This window comes from Mauremys mutica, chromosome 11, assembly GCF_020497125.1.
Source record: "Mauremys mutica isolate MM-2020 ecotype Southern chromosome 11, ASM2049712v1, whole genome shotgun sequence".
Lineage (NCBI taxonomy): Eukaryota > Metazoa > Chordata > Testudines > Geoemydidae > Mauremys > Mauremys mutica.
The window spans coordinates 489,695-507,403 of NC_059082.1; the positions used below are offsets into that span (position 1 = coordinate 489,695).

The 17,709-nt window shown below is 47.4% G+C and overlaps 1 protein-coding gene across 1 annotated transcript in view; it reads left to right on the forward strand.

Moving 5' to 3' along the window:
• Nucleotides 1-15,563, forward strand: part of LOC123344037 (electromotor neuron-associated protein 1-like) — an 82,561-nt gene extending 66,998 nt beyond the window's left edge. The window contains exons 4-5 of the mRNA XM_044979763.1: nucleotides 14,449-14,531; nucleotides 15,393-15,563. Coding sequence (XP_044835698.1) covers nucleotides 14,449-14,531; nucleotides 15,393-15,563 — 254 coding nt within the window. The remainder of the gene's footprint in view (nucleotides 1-14,448; nucleotides 14,532-15,392) is intronic.
• The last annotated feature ends 2,146 nt before the right edge of the window (nucleotides 15,564-17,709 follow it).

The window sequence follows — 17,709 nt, forward strand, 5'->3', positions numbered from 1 at the left end:
CTCGATCTGCTGACAATGCCCCTACTTATACAGCCCAAAATGATGTTAGCCTTCTTGACAACAAGGGAACACTGTTGAGTCATATCCAGCTTCTTGTCTACTGTAACTCCTAGGTCCTTTTCTGCAGAACTGCTGCCTAGCCACTCGGTCCCTAGTCTGTAGCAGTGCATGGGATTCTTCCATCCTAAGTGCAGGACTCTGCACTTGTCCTTGTTGAACCTCCTCAGATTTCTTTTGGCCCAATCCTCTAATTTGTCTAGGTTCCTCTGTATCCTGTCCCCACCCTCCAGCATATCTACCACTCCTCCCAGTTTAGTGTCATCTGCAAACTTGCTGAGGGTGCAGTTCACGCCATCCTCCAGATCATTAATGAAGATATTGAACAAAACCGGCCCCAGGACTGACCCTTGGGGCACTCCACTTGATACCGGCTGCCAACTAGACATGGAGCCATTGATCACTACCTGTTGAGCCCGATGATCTAGCCAGCTTTCTATTCATAGATTCATAGACTCTAGGACTGGAAGGGATCTCGAGAGGTCATCGAGTCCAGTCCCCTGCCCTCATGGCAGGGCCAAACTGTCTAGACCATCCCTGATAGACATTTATCTAACCTACTCTTAAATATCTCCAGAGATGGAGATTCCACAACCTCCCTAGGCAGTTTATTCCAGTGTTTAACTACCCTGACAGTTAGGAACTTTTTCCTAATGTCCAACCTAAACCTCCCTTGCTGCAGTTTAAGCCCATTGCTTCTTGTTCTATCATTAGAGGCTAAGGTGAACAAGTTTTCTCCCTCCTCCTGATGACACCCTTTTAGATACCTGAAAACTGCTATCATGTCCCCTCTCAGTCTTCTTTTTTCCAAACTAAACAAACCCAATTCTTTCAGCCTTCCTTCGTAGGTCATGTTCTCAAGACCTTTAATCATTCTTGTTGCTCTTCTCTGCACCCTCTCCAATTTCTCCACATCTTTCTTGAAATGCGGTGCCCAGAACTGGACACAATACTCCAGTTGAGGCCTAACCAGCGCAGAGCAGAGCGGAAGAATGACTTCTCGTGTCTTGCTCACAACACACCTGTTAATGCATCCCAGAATCACGTTTGCTTTTTTTGCAACAGCATCACCTTATAGTCCATTCATCCAGACCATACTTCTTTAACTTGCTGTCAAGAATACTGTGGGAGACAGTATCAAAAGCTGTGCTAAAGTCAAGGAATAACACATCCACTGCTTGCAGCTGCCAAAAAACCCAGTACATTTGGGCCTCGTGCTGGGGCACAAAGTCCTGGGACAAAGGTGATGTGCCGCTTTCTCTGTAGGTCTAGCCACCTCAATCCCAGAACAGCAACAAAACTGAAAGGGAAGATTAAAAGAGTTCCTGATATGCAGCATCTGGCCAGACACTGAGAAGAGTGTGAAAAACATGTTCAAGTTTAGAGAGGAGGGGAAACCCAAGCAGGAAGAAGAATTGTTCGGGGCGGTCCAAGACATGTAAACTCTGGGAATGGGTTGAAATTAATCAAAGGAAACTTTAGGGTTTCCAGAAATACATCTGACAGTGAAAGGGATCCAGATGGAGGACCATTAAATTTTACATTTCCCTATGTATAAAAATGAGAGACCCCTTCCTTTCTCTCACCCTTGGTCTGTTTTGTCTATTTAGACTGTGAGCAATTTGGGGCAGGGTGTGCCTGTGTCCGTGTCCCCAGGGAAGAGTACAGAGTCCCATCACTTGAAAAACTGGGACTGAAGCTTGGAGAACAAACTGTAGTGAACAATCCTGCCCTGCACCAGTAGGAGTTGAGCTAGATGTATCCTTATAGTGCTCTTCCACCTCTCTCTCATCCCTCAACCTGTGTGGGCTCTGAGCACTGAGCATCTTCAAGAGAAAAGATGGGGGAGGCTGTTCCAAACCTCTCCAAGAGCCACAGGGTGAAGAAAGCAACAGGTTCTGAATACTGCGCAAGAGAGCAACCACCACACATGTTCCTCTTCACTTTCTGTTCCAAAATTTGTTGTGTTGTGATGGGGTTGTTTAACAGCTGCTGTGCCCTCCCCGAGAAGTAGCTGCAGCTCAGTGGGGGTCTGAATGATATGGGATTCTTCCTGATGACTGCTTATATCTATACCATGCCTTTCACCAGTGTCAGTGAGCTAGAACATTTATCTCCAATGCTGATGGTGCAGCCAATACGGGCATTACATTGTCGTGGAATCTGAATTCATTATGTTGCTGGTATCCTTGGGGAGTGTGGGTCGCCATCTCCTAGAGTTAAGGGAACTAGAAACTGGGAAACTGGCCTGATTTCCAGTTTGGGAGTGGGGACAAGAGCTTGGGATATGGGCATAAGCCATCTCCACACGAGGAGATGGATTTGGAGAATGGAATAGCAGCCAATGCTGGGGCTCAAGCCAGCACTGTGCAGACTCCCATTTTTCTTCAAAAGGTCAAATGGCAGTCAGATGTTACTGTTTGTTTTCTCTCTGATGTCTGAGCAGTGGCAGAGTTATGCTGCTTGCACAGGGCCAGGCTGCCTCGCACAGACATGCCACTCTCCAGCTAGCTCCCGCTGCCAAAAAACAGATAGCACAGTTCTGTTTAAAATTGAATTTGCCTGCCAAGGAGCTTTACTTTCTGGACTCCACTACAACCCCTCAGCAGGCCTGTGGCACAGCCCTTCCTCCCCTCAGACTCACAACAAGCCCACAGCAGGCCTGTGGCACAGCCCCTCCTCCCCTCAGACCCATTACAACCACCCCAGCAGGCCTCAGGGCCAGCACCTCTGTCCCGCAGACCCACTACAACCCCACATCAGGCCTGAGGCACAGCACCTCCTCCCTTCAGACCCACTACAACCCCACAGCCGGCCCAGTGCTCAGCACCTCCTCTCTCAGACCCATTACAACCCCCAGAGTAGGCCCGCCTGTCTGGGTTCCTTTCACAGGCCTGCTGATGCCCCTCACTTGTGACTTTGAGCACCCCTAATGCCTGGCAGTATGGCTCTGTCATGAGTGCATGACTGGCCCCCGTTACTGCATCATCTGAGCACTCCACAATTGTTAATGTAGTTTCCCCTCTGCTGAAGTGCAGGGCTCTTCCTCCATTGAACAGATGGGAACCAACACAGACAAGCTGAGTGACTTGCCCAAGTCACATAGGCAGTCCGTGGCAACTGAACCTGGATCTCCCAAGTATCAGGCTAGTATCCTAGCCACTAGGCCATCCTCCCTCTTAGCTCTAGAAATTCAGAGTCCCAAATAATACCAGGTTAGGGAGCAACCTCTCCAGCATGGGTGGGGTCCTCTGCCACCAGTGTGGAGCAACCATTTCCATCAGCACAGTGCCACCCTAATGGGCTAGGGAACAGCTTGTCCTGATACTAGGTTTGCAACATCCCTTCTGGCAGTACTACCCCATCTGTGGCTGACAGCTGATCCTTGGGCTTTCTTTAACGCTCCCAGTAGTGAATCCACCTTGCATTAAGAGAGGAGAAGGTATGTGTAACATATGGGATAAAAACAGGAGCCTTCCTCAATATTCTGTGCAAAACCTTTTTCTTGGCCTTTATAATGACTCTCCCCCGGGGATGCTTCCTTCTGTTTGCATTACAGTGCCAGAGTGGGAATGAATATGTTGTTCTTTCTCTGAACAGACCCATTTTGGGACTGAAATCTTTTTTTCTCTGGCACTGAGAAACTAGTTGGAGATTTCTCAGCATCCTTATGAAAGAGCCAGTTACCATCTCGGAGTGATGATGTCATTTAAGAATGAAGTAGATGGAAGCCTTTCATTTTGCAGAAGACCATGCTAAATTATGCAAATATATGCACCCAGTGATCACTCATGCAAAGCCGGGGCTGTCTTCAAAGGTGGCCTTTTGTTTATACAAATTCAGAAAGGCCTTGAGTCCTGTAATGTGTGGCTCAGATCCATGCTGAAGTGTGGGAGAAGGCTGAGCAGCCGCAGAGGTTCAGGGCCTCACTGCAGGAAGAGCTTCTTGAGGAAAAACTCTAGGAAAGAAGCAGATGTGGGGAAGGCTATCACAGCGGCTCCATCTTGTGAGAGATCGGGGAGTCAGCGGAAGAGTGTATTTGCATTTCCTTGCATCGTGTGTCTGGGAGGTCCCCATGGTGTCACGTGACCTGCATGTAAATGTTTTGTAATCTCAAGTCAGTATGTCACAGAAGTTTTTTTTGTTTTTAAATTTTAAAGAGATAGTCTGTTCTAATGAGACCAAATATCTGTAGGGTGACAGCAAGGTGTGTGTGTGGGGGGGAGGGGGGTGTTAGCGCTGAGAAGGAGAGGAATGGGTTCTGACCATGCAGGAGGAGAATAGTTCAAATCTAACCATCCATAAAAAATATATGTACTACATGCTTGTGTACAGCAGACAGTCCCAGCATTACTTACATCCTAAACTGCTTTGTGCAGCAGGCGTTAAAAATTCAGCTCTGCTATGTCTTCACGTATGCTAAGAACTTGCTTGGTGCAGACAGAAGATCAGATGCTTCTAAGGTATAAATACAATCCTTCTAGCAGCAGACAACAGCAGCGTTCAAGTGCTATGGGGGGGACTGAACCGGCAGCGTGAGGGGAGCAAGAAAAATCTCCAGTAAGTAACTAGGAAACCTTAACTGTCTTTTCTTCCTTCAGGGACAAAATAAAATCATACTTATAGCAAGTCTGCCGTGTGGTCTCTGGCTTGCCCAGTGCCATGTGAAAAGGTGCTGTGCTGCAGGGAGCAGGTGGGTGACTCAGTAGAAGGCACTCTCCCATTTGAGTCAGCACTGACCCTAATGCCCTAGCACAATGCTAGGGGGCACCAGACTATAGTGAGTGGTGTGGGTGACTCACAAGGTGGTCCCTCCCTTCTGATGCAGCACTATTCTCTGGTGTGGTACTAGGGAACCCTGTGCTGCAGGGAGTGGTGATAACTCAGTAAGGGGTGCTTTCCCCTCAGTCAGTGCTGACCCCAGTGACCCAGCCTGGTGCCAGGGGTACCCTGCTCCAGGAAGGGATATGGATATGTCAGTAGGGGCACGCTTTCCATGGAGTTGCTGCCGTCTCCAGTGCAGCACCGGGGAAGTTTGTGGCGCCAGGAACAGTGTGAGTCATTTAGTAGAGGTGAGTTCACCTCTGAATCAGTATTCACCCCTGGTCCCCAGTCTGGTGCTGGGTGATGGTGTGCTGCTGGAAGTTGCTGGGTTTTAGCTAAAACAAAGCTGAGATCCTCATCATTTGTGGTCATTAAAGATCCAGTGTCACTTTTGTGAGAGTCAGGATATTGAGGTCATGGTATGGCAGTAACTGCAGCAAATTTTCCCCTGCAGTGTCAGCTGGAGAAGTTCATCTTCACTTTACCGCCTATACACTGTTTTGTAGTGCCAGTGGCTGCTGAATTCAACCCAAGAGGCTGCTGCACTATAGGGGAAAGGATCCCTTTACAGAGAATCTGTAAAACTCCTTGAGACCCTTTAGGATTGAAGCTACAACTAGAATTACCTTCTGGTACAGTCACTCAAAGCTGAGTGACTCAGCACATAATTCCTGGAAAGAAACTGCCCTTCTCTGGTGCTGCTCCTCCAACAAAACTAAATCAGAAGAATTGTGTACCTGTATACATAAACCTTTGTCTGCACATATTATATATAGCCCTTTATATAGGGTGGGAGGCAAAGTGTTGTCATGAATCAAAAACTATCTAAGAGATAGGAAGGAGAATAGAAATAAATGGTCAAATTTCATCATGGCAAAAGATGACCAGTGGGGACTTCAAGATTCAACATTAGGTACAGTGTTGTTTAATATATTAATGCTCTGGCAAAGGGCATGCACAGTGAGCTATCAAAATTTACAGGTGACACAATGTTATTTAGATCCAGAGAAGGGTGTGAGGAACTTCGGAGAGACCTAGCCAAGTCGGGGGAATGGGCAGTATGGTGACAGATGAAGTTAAAAATCAATAAATGTGAAGTAATTCACATTGGGAGGTGGGGGAAAAAGAACTTCTCACGCACCTTACAGAGTTTTATATTTACTGTAGCAGTTCAAGAGAGGGACCTGGGCATCACTGCAGACAGCTCTATGAAGACCTGCCAAGTGTGCAGCTGCAGTCAGAAGAGCAAACAAGATGTTAGGATGCATAAGAAACAAGATGGCGAATAATGCAGAGAATCTTATAATGCCCTTATGTACCTTTATGGACTGGCCTCACCTGGATACTGAGTTCAGTTCTGGTCACACCATCTCAAAAAGGATGTAACAGAATTTGAGGAGGTTCAGAAAATGGCTACAAGAATGATAACGGGCCTGGAGAAACTTATGAAGAGAGGTTAAAAAGATTGGGATTTGTTTACTTTGTCAAGGACACCAATAAAAGGGACATGATAAAAATCTAAAATAAAGAATGGTTTAGAGAAAGGAGATCAGGAGCTTCTCACCTCCTGATCTCATAACACAAGGACAAGGGGACACTCATTGACATTGAAAGGTGGGAAATTTAAAACCACTAAAAGGAAATGCAGTTTCATACAATGTTTAATTAGACATTGGACCTCACTGCCACATGACATTGTTGAGGACAAAAATTTAGCAAGAGTCGAGGAGGGGATGAATTAGGCAGTGTAGCCTATGGAATAGAGTGCTGGACTGGGATTTAGGAGACCTGCAGTCTATTCCTAACTCTTCCACCCCTGCGGGGTGATGGGCAAATCACTTCACCTCTGAGACTGACTTTTCCCATCTGTGAAATAGGGACAGTGATACTGATCTGCTTTGTAAAACGCTTTGACATATATTGATGGAAAGTGCTATATAAGAGCCAGGCGATATTATTATTATTTCTATTAATAACAAGACAGTCCAGAGTTGTCATAAATGCAAAGAACAAGAGTATTGAGAAGGAGAGAAACCTCCTGTTTCAGGGCTAAAGTCAGTCTCCACTATGAGGGTTTAGAATGAGACCTTCAGAAAGTAGACTGTCCCATATCTGCTATTGTAGGGTTCTTGCACCTTGCTTTGAGGCACTTGGTGGTGCTGGCTGATGCCCGAGATAGGATATTGGACTTGGTGGACCAAAGGTCTAACCCAGTGTGGCAATTCCTATGTATGACTGCACAGATCCTGTGATGATTATGGTAATACAGAACATACATGGAAGGTGCAAAGTTAAGATTAAGACTCATATGCAATTGGAATTTTAACCTTAATGTTTCATAATACGGGAGAGGTTTGCATCTAATCTATAGTGTTTGTGAGTATCGTTTGACAGGGCTTAAAGAGCACAAAGCCACGATGGTGATGCTACTCTAATAATCGGTTCATTAATAATATTCTCCGGGTGACTGAGGTTATGGCTCTCACCAGACTGAGACTGTTGTTCTGTGTACTGTAAACTCTTGACAGTGGGAGCCAGGCAGAGTAAGGGCCAAGTGCAGTCACAGTGCGATCTTTCAGGCGTCTCTCCCCTTCACCAGAGCATGCCTGTGGGACAAAGTACTGTGGGATTCATTCCATTAGTATAAATGACTCTTTTTGTAACCTCAGTTACTCGATTCTCTATTTCTGATTTAAATAATTTCCGACCGTAAGAGTAAAGAACTCCACCCCCCACCTGTGCATTTGAACCCTTTGCCTGTGCAGAAGAGGCCTGTGGAAGTGGCTTCTTCTGAACAGACTCTACAGAGGGAGCTCTCTGTAGTGGGCTCTTCAGAGATCAGACCGACACACAAAGAGTCTTTGGGGTAACCTATATTTCCCTGAGCTGCCTTGGCCTTGGACCCACCAGGGATGTAGATCGCAGGAAAGACCAAGAGGGAAAGGCTATGGATCTTAGTAGGTATCGTCAGTCTACAGCTTCTGAGGCTCATTTTCTACAATGGCTGCTCAATATGGGTGTCACTTTTCTAGGCCAGGCTCCCCCCTTTGGATATTGCTCTCCTTGGTGTTTTGATCCATCACCTCCTGGGCTCTGGGCCTTCAGAGAACAGGCAGACTGACTTTCTTCACCAGTCAGCATCTGGCTTGGATATTTTGGTAGGATCTGCAGCCTCTGAGAGGGCCAACATGGGACGATGACATACTCTTCTGTGGCCTTTATTTGCAGAATTCCTAATTACAGGCAGTTGTGGGTTTCTGCTCTGCTTGGACTACAGCAAACTCCTGGTCACAGTATAACCCCAAAGGTGAGAAGTCAGAGTTTCTTGACACTGTTAGGGATGCAAGGTGGGTGAGGTAATAGATTTTGTTGGGCCTTCTTCTGTTGGTCAGAGAGACAAGCTTTCAAGCCACAGCGAGGTCTTCCTCAGGACCTGAAACACACAGGTTTCTTCTCTTGGTCCTGTGATGTCACAGTTTTGCTGGAGGATCTAGACCCAGTTTTAATTTTAGTTTTGTGTTATCTACATTTTTTCTTTTAGAACCGTTGTTCCTGAAGTTGACTGAGGTTTGCCCTTCAGTTTGAGGTAGTGCTGAAACTGACCTGGTTCTATTTCTCTACAGGAATCCTTCTCATAACAGATTGGTAGAGGTCCGATCTCTTTGGGAAATGGAGACTATATAATTGGTGCTGGTGCTAGAAGCCTACTGCCTCTCAGAGCAGTGTAGTCCACTCTTAAATTCTCATTATTGGGTCAGGATTATCACCTGTCAGGATGTATACTTCCGTATCTCCATGAGGCAGAAGCACAGGAAGAATGGAGGGGACTCTCTCAGTCAGTGCTTAAGGCTAGCAGCAGCCACAGGCATATTTGCTGAACAGCTGGCTGTAGCAGCTACCAACCTTCATCATCAGGGCCTGCAGATGTAATTGTATTTGACGACTGGCTTCTAAGATCCTGAATGTATCAGGACATGATTCATGTTCTAAAGATCATTTGTTCTCTGTTCAGCACACTTAGGTTAGAGTGAGTGTAGGAAAATTTATCTTAGTGCCTATAGAAGGGCCTCCTTCTCTGAGGCCCCCTGCTTGCTCTCCCTCACTCTCACTTTCACTGGGCTGGGGCAGGGTTGGAGTGTGTGTGTGTGGGGGGGTGAGGGCTCTGGCTGGGGGTGCGGGCTTTGGGGTGGGGCTAGGGATGAGGGGTTTAGCGTGCAGGAGAGGGCTCCAGGCTGGGACAGGGGGTTGGGGTACAGTGTCTTAGAAGTGCTTACCGCAGCTCCCAGGAAGCGGCTGCCAGATCCCTGCAGCCCCTAGACGCATGGGTGGCCAGGGAGGCTCCACATGCTGCCCTCGCACCTGCAGGTGCTGCCCCCACAGATCCCATTGGTTGCGGTTCCTGTCCAATAGGAGCTATGGAGCTGGCCCTCCGGGTGGGGGCAGCACACGGAGCCTCCATGGCTGCCTATGCGTCTAGGGGGCCGCAGGGACCTGGCGGCCGCTTCCAGGAGCCACGTGGAGCTAGGGCAGGCAGGGAGCCTGCCTTAGCCCCGGGCCCTTGCTGTGCTGCCGACCGGACTTTTAATGAAAACCGGACGCCTGGCAACCCTGCCCTTGGAAGAAGTGGTTTAGAATTCTAACAGATAGTCTCTCCAAGGCCATGTCTCAAGGCAGAGGCTCACCTTGTATTGCACAGGGAGCTTGCACTATTTGTGAACTGATTGGGACTGAGGGGTGTCTGGGTTGGTTTCATACTCTTCTTCCTCTGATCCGAAGGAAGGCAGTGGAAGTTCTCATAGGACAACATTCTGTGATGATGATTTCTCTGAAAAGAATGGGAGATCGTAGTCTTCTCTCTGTCAACAAGCAACATATCTCTGGGACTAGTGCATCCATAACAGGGTAATGCTTTCAACTTGCATTTTGGCTGGAGGGAATAACACCCCAGCAGATATGAAGTACAAGATGCAATCAACATGAGCGGGCTACAAGGACCCTGTAAGGATTTTTAGTTTATTGGGTCAAATGGAGTGACTTGGATCTCTTTGATCTGAGTCAGAATACATTTCCTATGTTGTACTCTAGGTTCCCAGTTTGATGTTAAGTGAGTATATTGCACTGGGGATATGAATAAGAACATAACAATGGCCATAGTAGATCAGATCAAAGGTCCATCCAGCCCAGTATCCTGTCTTCAGACCGTGGCCAATGCCAGGTGCCCCAGAGGGAATGAACAGACCAAGTAATCATCTAGTGATCCAACCCGTCGCCCATTCCCAGCTTCTGGCAAACAGAGGCTAGGGACACCATCCCTGCCCATCCTAGCTAATAGCCATTGATGGACCTGTCCTCCATGAACTTATCTAGTTCTTTTTTGAATAATGTCTGTCATTCCCCATGTCTCTCTTTCTTATTGCTAGTTCTCCAGAACTTTTGGCAGGAACTCAGCAGAGTGATTCTGGTTGCTCCAGTTGCTGACCAGGTGCAATTCTATTAGCCCCATTTGCACTTGGTGCTTCTCCTGAGCCTGGATCTCTTGCCTCTGCACTCAGAGCAGAAAGCTCTTCATCTGAGAGCATGGTGACAGGGCTGTTAAAAGGGGATCCTTGTATTTCTCTGGGAAAGACTCTTCTGTACTGGTAGAATCGTGTCTGTGAAATAGAAATGATGTAAGCATTCAAGAGCCTCTAGAGACTATTCCAGTCTCTTGTGCCTTTACCAGTCATTTTAAAATTTGCTTTCTCCTAGATGGATTGGAAATTCGCTTGTCTGCCATCTTTGCTTCCATGTGCCTGTGCAGAGGGTCTGTCTCTTGTCATCCTTTCCAAGACAGTATATTAAAGGGGCAGTGAATGTGTTTATTCAACATCATGACCCATGAATCCATGAGATGGAAATCTTGGTTCCCTCAATTCTTATCCTTTTGAGTCAATCTGCTGTTGAGGGCAAGAACTTAACAAGACTCCAAGAAGGCTCGGTCAGTTATATGAATAACAAGGATAATCAGAGTTATAATAGTAATGATTTTAAAAAAGCTTTGGAAGGGATGTAACTACTCCTGCTTCTGGGCCACAGGCTGACCTAACTAATAGCAGTAGGAGTAAACTGTCCCTAGGGCAGACTATCCCAGAACTGCCTGCTGCAGGATTTCTTCCTCTGAAGCAGCTGAGCTTGGCTAAAGTCAGCAACAGGACATGTGGTTAGATAGTCCACTGGTTTGATGCAATCTGAGAATCCCTGTGTTCTTCGTGTAATGGTCCCTATGTGTATTCTACTTGGTGCGCATGCGCTCCATGGGCCTGTGTCATAAACAGATAGTTAAGGGTTAATGTCTCTTTTACCTGTAAAGGGTTAACAAGCTCAGTAGACCTGTCTGACACCTGACCAGAGGACCAATAAGGGGACAAGATACTTTCAAATCTCGGTGGAGGGAAGTCTTTGTTTTGTGTTCTTTGTTTTGGGGGTGGTTTTCTCTTGGGATTAAGAGAGGCCAGACATATATCCAGGCTCTCCAAGCTTCCTGAAATATTCTCTTCTATTCAATATAGTGAGTATTAGAAAAGGCGGATTAGTCTTTTGATTGATTTCTGTATTTGCAAATGTGTGTTTGCTGGAGAAATATTTTATTTCTGTTTGCTGTTACTTGTGTTCATACTAGAAGGGGGGGGGGAGTCCCTCTAGTTTTTAGGCTAGTCCCTTTGAGTTTTTATTAAGCTAGACCCTGTAATATTTTTCATCCTGGTGTTACAGAGATAGAGTTTACTTTCTTTTCTTTCTTTTAATAAAAGTTTTTCTTTTTAAGAACCTGGTTGATTTTTTTCCCTTGTTTGAAACCCCAGGGGATTAGTCTGACTCACCAGGGATAGGTGGGGGGAAGAGAGGAGGGGGGAAGGTGAATCCCTCTTTGTTTTGATTCAAGGAGTTTGAATCAAGGTAATCTCTCCCGACGACTAAGGGAGGGGGAAGGTGGGGGAATGGTTTATTTTCCTTTGGGTTAAGACCCAAGGGGTTTGGGTCTTGGATTTCCCAGGAAAGGTTTGGGGGGAATGGAAAGTGACCAAAACACTATATTTTTGGTTGGTGGCAGCGCTATCAGATCTAAGCTAGAATTTTAGCTTAGAAGGATCCATGCAGGTCCCCATCTTTTGGACGTTAAAGTTCAAAGTGGGGAACAAACCTATGACAGCCTGAGTCCAGAAGACTTTTGCTAGCAGTGTCCACTGGTCCATACTTGTGCCCCACTCCTCCTCATGTTCCAAACCAAGAGCATGTACCGACTGCCTCTCCCATTCCTTTCTGCCAGCCGTGGTCTGAGACAGCACCGCTTCAGTGTCTGTAGTGTTTGCTTGCTTCCGCTGCGTCAAACTGTAAATATCTACAAATAGCTCTTAGATAATCGTTTTAGATAGTTTTTAGCAGTGGGGGCCAAGATTCCAGGATTCAAGAGCTGAATTTCCTGGGCTCTTCCCAGTCAACGAAGACCATGTCAAATGCCTCTACTGCCTCAGGGAAGCTCACAGCCCCTCAAAGTGCAGCATTTGCTGTCCTTTCCCAAGCAAAACCTGTCAAGCCTGTGAGTACAGGCTTCAGAAATTCTTAATAGCTCATGCTATGAGGCCCCAGTCTGACCCTGGTCCATCAGACCCACCCTCCCCCCACCCAGTACATTCTGCAGAGAAACTGAGTAGCACCCCTCCAAGCATAGTGATCTCTGGCTCCAGGGCTGATAGGAGTAGAACTAAGAACTTCTTCAAAAAAGGGGCAAGAGGTGGATAGGAAGCACTCTTCCAAGAAGTGAGAGAAATCCCTCTCCATGTCCTCATCCAAGAAGAAGACCTCTTTGCCGACACCTTCCAAGTCAGGTGAGACAGCGCATGTCAGGAGCTCACAAAGAACGTGGTACTAATCTCCTGGCTCTGAAGAGCAACGGCATCCCAAAACCAGTGTTATCTGCAGGAGCGGGATTATCCCAAGTGAGAGAGAAATGAAAGTGGAAGTTCCCACACTGATGGCACCATCACACCATGGTAAGGAGTTGTTGGTACCAAAGACCATCGTCATTGGTGCTGCCAAAAAAAAAAGTTCATGCCCTCCCCTTGCGTCTGGGGATAGATACACTGCTTCTGAGGGCACTGCTAGCTTCTCAGGCCTGGAATCCCTGATTCTCTCATGGGAGATCTCCACACCATCCGTCCAGCACATGGGGGGAAGGGAGAGTCACTCACGAGATCCTGGGTACCAACAGCACTCCCCATGGAGTTGGAAGTTTCCCTTTGGAGTGGCCATCACTTCAGCCAGAAGAGTAGGTGAGTTTGGAGGCTCTTATGACTAATCTACTTTATATGATCTTCCGTAGGGATTCCTAGTGATTATACCTGAAATTCACACTCACAGTGATCTTGGAATTCCATCTAAATTAGACTATTTGCTTACTTGTCTTCTTCACAAAGCTGCATGCCTCTGCTGAGGATAGCAAGCTGTTCTCTCTAGATGTGCAAGGATTGGTATTTTACCTGCAAAGGGCCCTTTCTGAAATTTTGTGTCCTTCGCAGCCTGCCAGAGGGGGTGCCTGCTCTCCTTCCCCTTTGCTGGCTTTCCAAGGGTTATTAGCAGTCTAAAGATACTGGAGGGGTGTATGGTCCATGCTGACCCTTATGCCCTGGGTTTGGAGCACAAGGAGTAGTAGGGTGCAAGTACAGACCAATGGAACTGCTAACAAGAGTCTTCCAGTCTTAGGTGGATGGAGCACATGTAGCTAGAGACTACACATCTCAAAGAACTCCAGATAATGCCTAATTTAACCTTGGTAAATCACACTGAGCTACAGAGGATGAGGGAAATTAATCCCACCTGCTAACTTCAGCATGTGCTCTGCCCCACTCTGGAACAAATTGGCTAGGGAGGTTGTGGGTTCTCTGTCATTGGAGGTTGTTAAGAGCAGGTTAGACAAATACCTGTCAGAGATGGGCTAGATAATACTTAGTCCTGCCTCAGTGTGGTAGGTCAGGACTAACTGCTCTATCAAGCTCCCTTCTCGTCTTACATTCTATGATTCTAAGTCAGACTGTGAGTCAGAAAACTTCCCGAGAATGACAAAAAATTCCCCTCCAGGACTGCATTGTCCCCAGTGAAGGGCAAGCAGAGTTGAGTCAGTTCCCATTAGTTAGCTCTCAGAGCCCCATAGCAACCACAACTTGGCTACCTTCCCAAGCTACATCTCCCTGGAAACTGCACTGAAACGAGATAACAACATGAGTGGGCAGGTGAGGCCCCAGTGCCTGCTGGCATTTTATGAGCATAGGGGAGAGCCCACACGGGCTACAGTGTTGAGATCTGGGGTGGCAACCTGTGCTGGGCCAGACCAAGGCTGGTTTGTTTTTGTGTGGAAAGGGCATGACCCTGGCCTGTTAGAAGCCGAGAGTTAAACCACACCCTTGAACATGACATGAAGCCTTGGAACCAAGGGGAAGGGGAAAGTCTGCAGCAAAGTGAAGCACTGGGGGCAGAACTGTTGGCAAAACCCCATCAGGCTTTTTCCTCCCTTCTATTCCCCTTGTCTCTCCCTAGGCCAAAGGACCCTTCATCACCGGAGTGAGACTCTGGAGACAGTGATCCTGGTAAATCCCAATGTGGACAGCATTGTTTCTGAGGTAAGGACCAAGAACGGCCTCTTGCAATGGGACAACACCGGCATTTTCTCCACATCAGCTGTTCTGCCTATGCTGACCCAAGCGCAGCCAAAGCATTAGCTCATTAATAGAGCACCATTCATGAGCAGTTTTCCCAGACCTGATGTGCAGCCAGCAGAATTATTTCCAGGCTGTGTGCCTGGTGTGCTTACCCAGCAGGAAGATCCATGCTGCACCCATTGCCATATGTTCCAGGTTATTTCTAGATAAAGGAACACATGCCAGTGCCATGTCACACATTAACACTGGGAGAATGGTAATTCCTGGGAACTGCCTAATTTCTAGAGCATTTGTGAAGCTCTTCTACCAGGAAGGAGGGAGGGCTTCAGCCTGTGAGAGATGGCGGAGCTGGATGGGATTCCTGAATGGAGCAAGCTTTGTCAACACCCTGCTGCTGGAAACTTCTCCTTATCCCTGGCCTCTGTTGATTCTTGTCCCAAAGAGAGGCTGAGGATTGGGAGCGAGGGTATGCAGCTGCTCTGGAGGTGGGGTTTGCAAAAGGGCTTCAGGAACTTGTGTACTTCCCTGTGCTTTTTTGAAAAGCCCAGTCTGGCTTGGAGCTGGGTGAGGCAGGCAGCAGAGGCATCTTTGAGTGCTTCTGTCTCTACAAGCAACCAGCCTTTATGTAGAAAAGCCCGGCTTTGACCAGCTACTTGGGCCTGAACTCTTAGCATGACTTAGCCATCTTACTGCTCTAGACCAGGGACTAGACTTTCATGATCTGGATCCTGTCACTGGTTGAGACTGTGGAACTCATGAGAAACCCAGAGAACCATAGAACTCAAACCTGAGCATTGACAACTTTCTGTCTTACGGTAACAGGTCCGATCGCTGGTGTGTGATTTATCTGCCCACAAACTACTGCTCCTGTGTGGTCAGAGCTCAGACCAAGAAGGAGACCTGATCCTGCAAACTGGGACCTTCAGTTATCAGAAATTTGCTGAGATAATTGCAGATCCAGAGGTGAGTATGAAAAGGGCATTAGCCTGCTAAACCCATGGTTGTGAGTTCAGTCCTTGAGTGGGGCATTTAGGGATCTGTGGCAAAAATCTGTCTGGGGATTGGTCCTGCTCTGAGCAGGGGGTTGGACTAGACACCTCCTGAGGTCCCTTCCAACCCTGATATTCTATGATATGACAATCTGGATTCACCTCCAGCTGGCAGAGACCAGGGGGCCTGGGCTCCATTTCCAGTGCACAGATGCCCTGGCATGCTGGTCAGAAGCCTGGCTCTCGATTCTCCTAGTTCTTGAACTAAATTACTATAGGGCCTTGGGCAAGTCACTGGTCAAAATTCTCCAAAGTGACTAGTGATTTGGGGATGCTTTAATTTTTAGGTGCCCAGTTTGCGACAGCTTAGGGTTGCCAGATTTCCAGAAGTCAGGTGATCTGGCTTTTCTGAAAATCAGGTCCCTTTAAGGTATCTCAGCTTGGGCACCCAAATATTGAAGCCACCACAATCATATGCCACCTTGGAAAATGTGGCCCTCTGACACGGAGTCCCCAGGCGATGCTCTGGAACTGCTCCACACAAAGCCAGTCAGGACTTTGGGGAGCCTTCTCTCCCTCGGAGCAGCCTGTCTTCAGGGCAAGAAGCTCACATGGCTTCAGCTCCTGGGTCTCTCCTTGGAGCATTCAGCATATGCCCCTCCGTGCGCTTCCCCCAGCGAGTCCGCCCAGGCGGGGTCCTGGGGAAGCCAGAGGGTCCTGCCCCCCCACACACTCCGCAGTCAAATGTGACTCTCAGCCAGCCAGTAACACAGAGGTTTATTTAGACGACAGGAACACGGATAAAACAGGTCTTGCCAGTACAGACGACAGGACCCCCTTTACTTAGGTCCATCTGGGGCCCCCAGGGAGGCCACAGACCCGTTGGGAAGCCCAAGCCCCGTCGGGGCGCCCCTCTCCATTCCCCAGCCAGCTCCAAACTGAAAACTCCCCCCCAGCCTCTCACTCCGCCTCCCCCCGGCTTCTCCCCAAGCCTTTGTGTCCTTTGTCCAGTGTCCCGGGCAGAGGTGTTACCTGGCCTCCAACCCCCATCTTGGTTCTCAGGTGACATGCTCAGGTACGCTCCCTTCCCCAAGGCAGCCGTCCCAGCACAACTCCCCTGCAAGCTTCCCAGGTCAGTGCTCCCCACTCAGCATTCACAGAACACAGCAAGAACATTCCCACCTCGTCACACCCTCTTCCTTAGTTTTACTGTTTATCCAGTGAATGTAATATATATACACACACTCACTCTACAGTTTGGGAGAGTTAAGTAGTGTGTGTATACAGCTTTGAGATCTTTGGATAATTAGAAATGCAATGTAGTATTTATTTAGCTGTATTCTAGTTCCTCTCTATAAAAAGCTGTATTATTATTTATTCTCATTGCCACTCAGAAACACTATCTTGTGTCTTTGACGGTTTCAAGCCCTGCTCCAGCTGTCTCTGGTCTGGTTGCAATATTCACTAAGCACTAGGGCCCACATTTTCAAAATTGTATGTACACGATTTGAATGTGCATTTGTGGTAGTGAGACATTCAGCTAACTGGCTAGGAGAGTAGGGTGACCGCCTGGACACAATCACTGTAACTGCACATATAGGCCTGGAAATCTGGATTTCAGAGTTTATTTTTCTCAATATATTCTCTGGGTTTTCTCAACTTGACTATTTGCTTCCATTTCTTCATGGGGCCAGATTGTCAAGACATCAGCTTAGTAGGGTCTCTTTAGGCAAAAGCACCCCATGCAAAATATTATCACTAACATTCATAAAATATAAGCTGTTTAATTTTTAATATGACTTTAGTCAATATATTTGCATATCTGCATAGTTCTAAGGACTCCTGAAACAGATATTAACTCTCGTCTCTATATTTTTAATCAGATGATAGATCCCCACACTTGCCAAATCAGCAATGCGGTCCCAGACTTTTAAAATCTGGGTCAGAAGAGACAATGAATCTGAGTAGAAAAGAAAATCCCAGAGTCAAGGAACTAAAGTTTCTGCATGAGAGCCAGTCACACTTGCAGTCCTGGTATTAAGGAAGCAAAAGATCTCATCCTGGCTAGGCCCCCTCTCAGTAGCATTAGGCTTTGAAAGAGAAAGCAAGGCCAGGCTCTGGCCCATACCTCACGTTGGCCTAACAGCTGC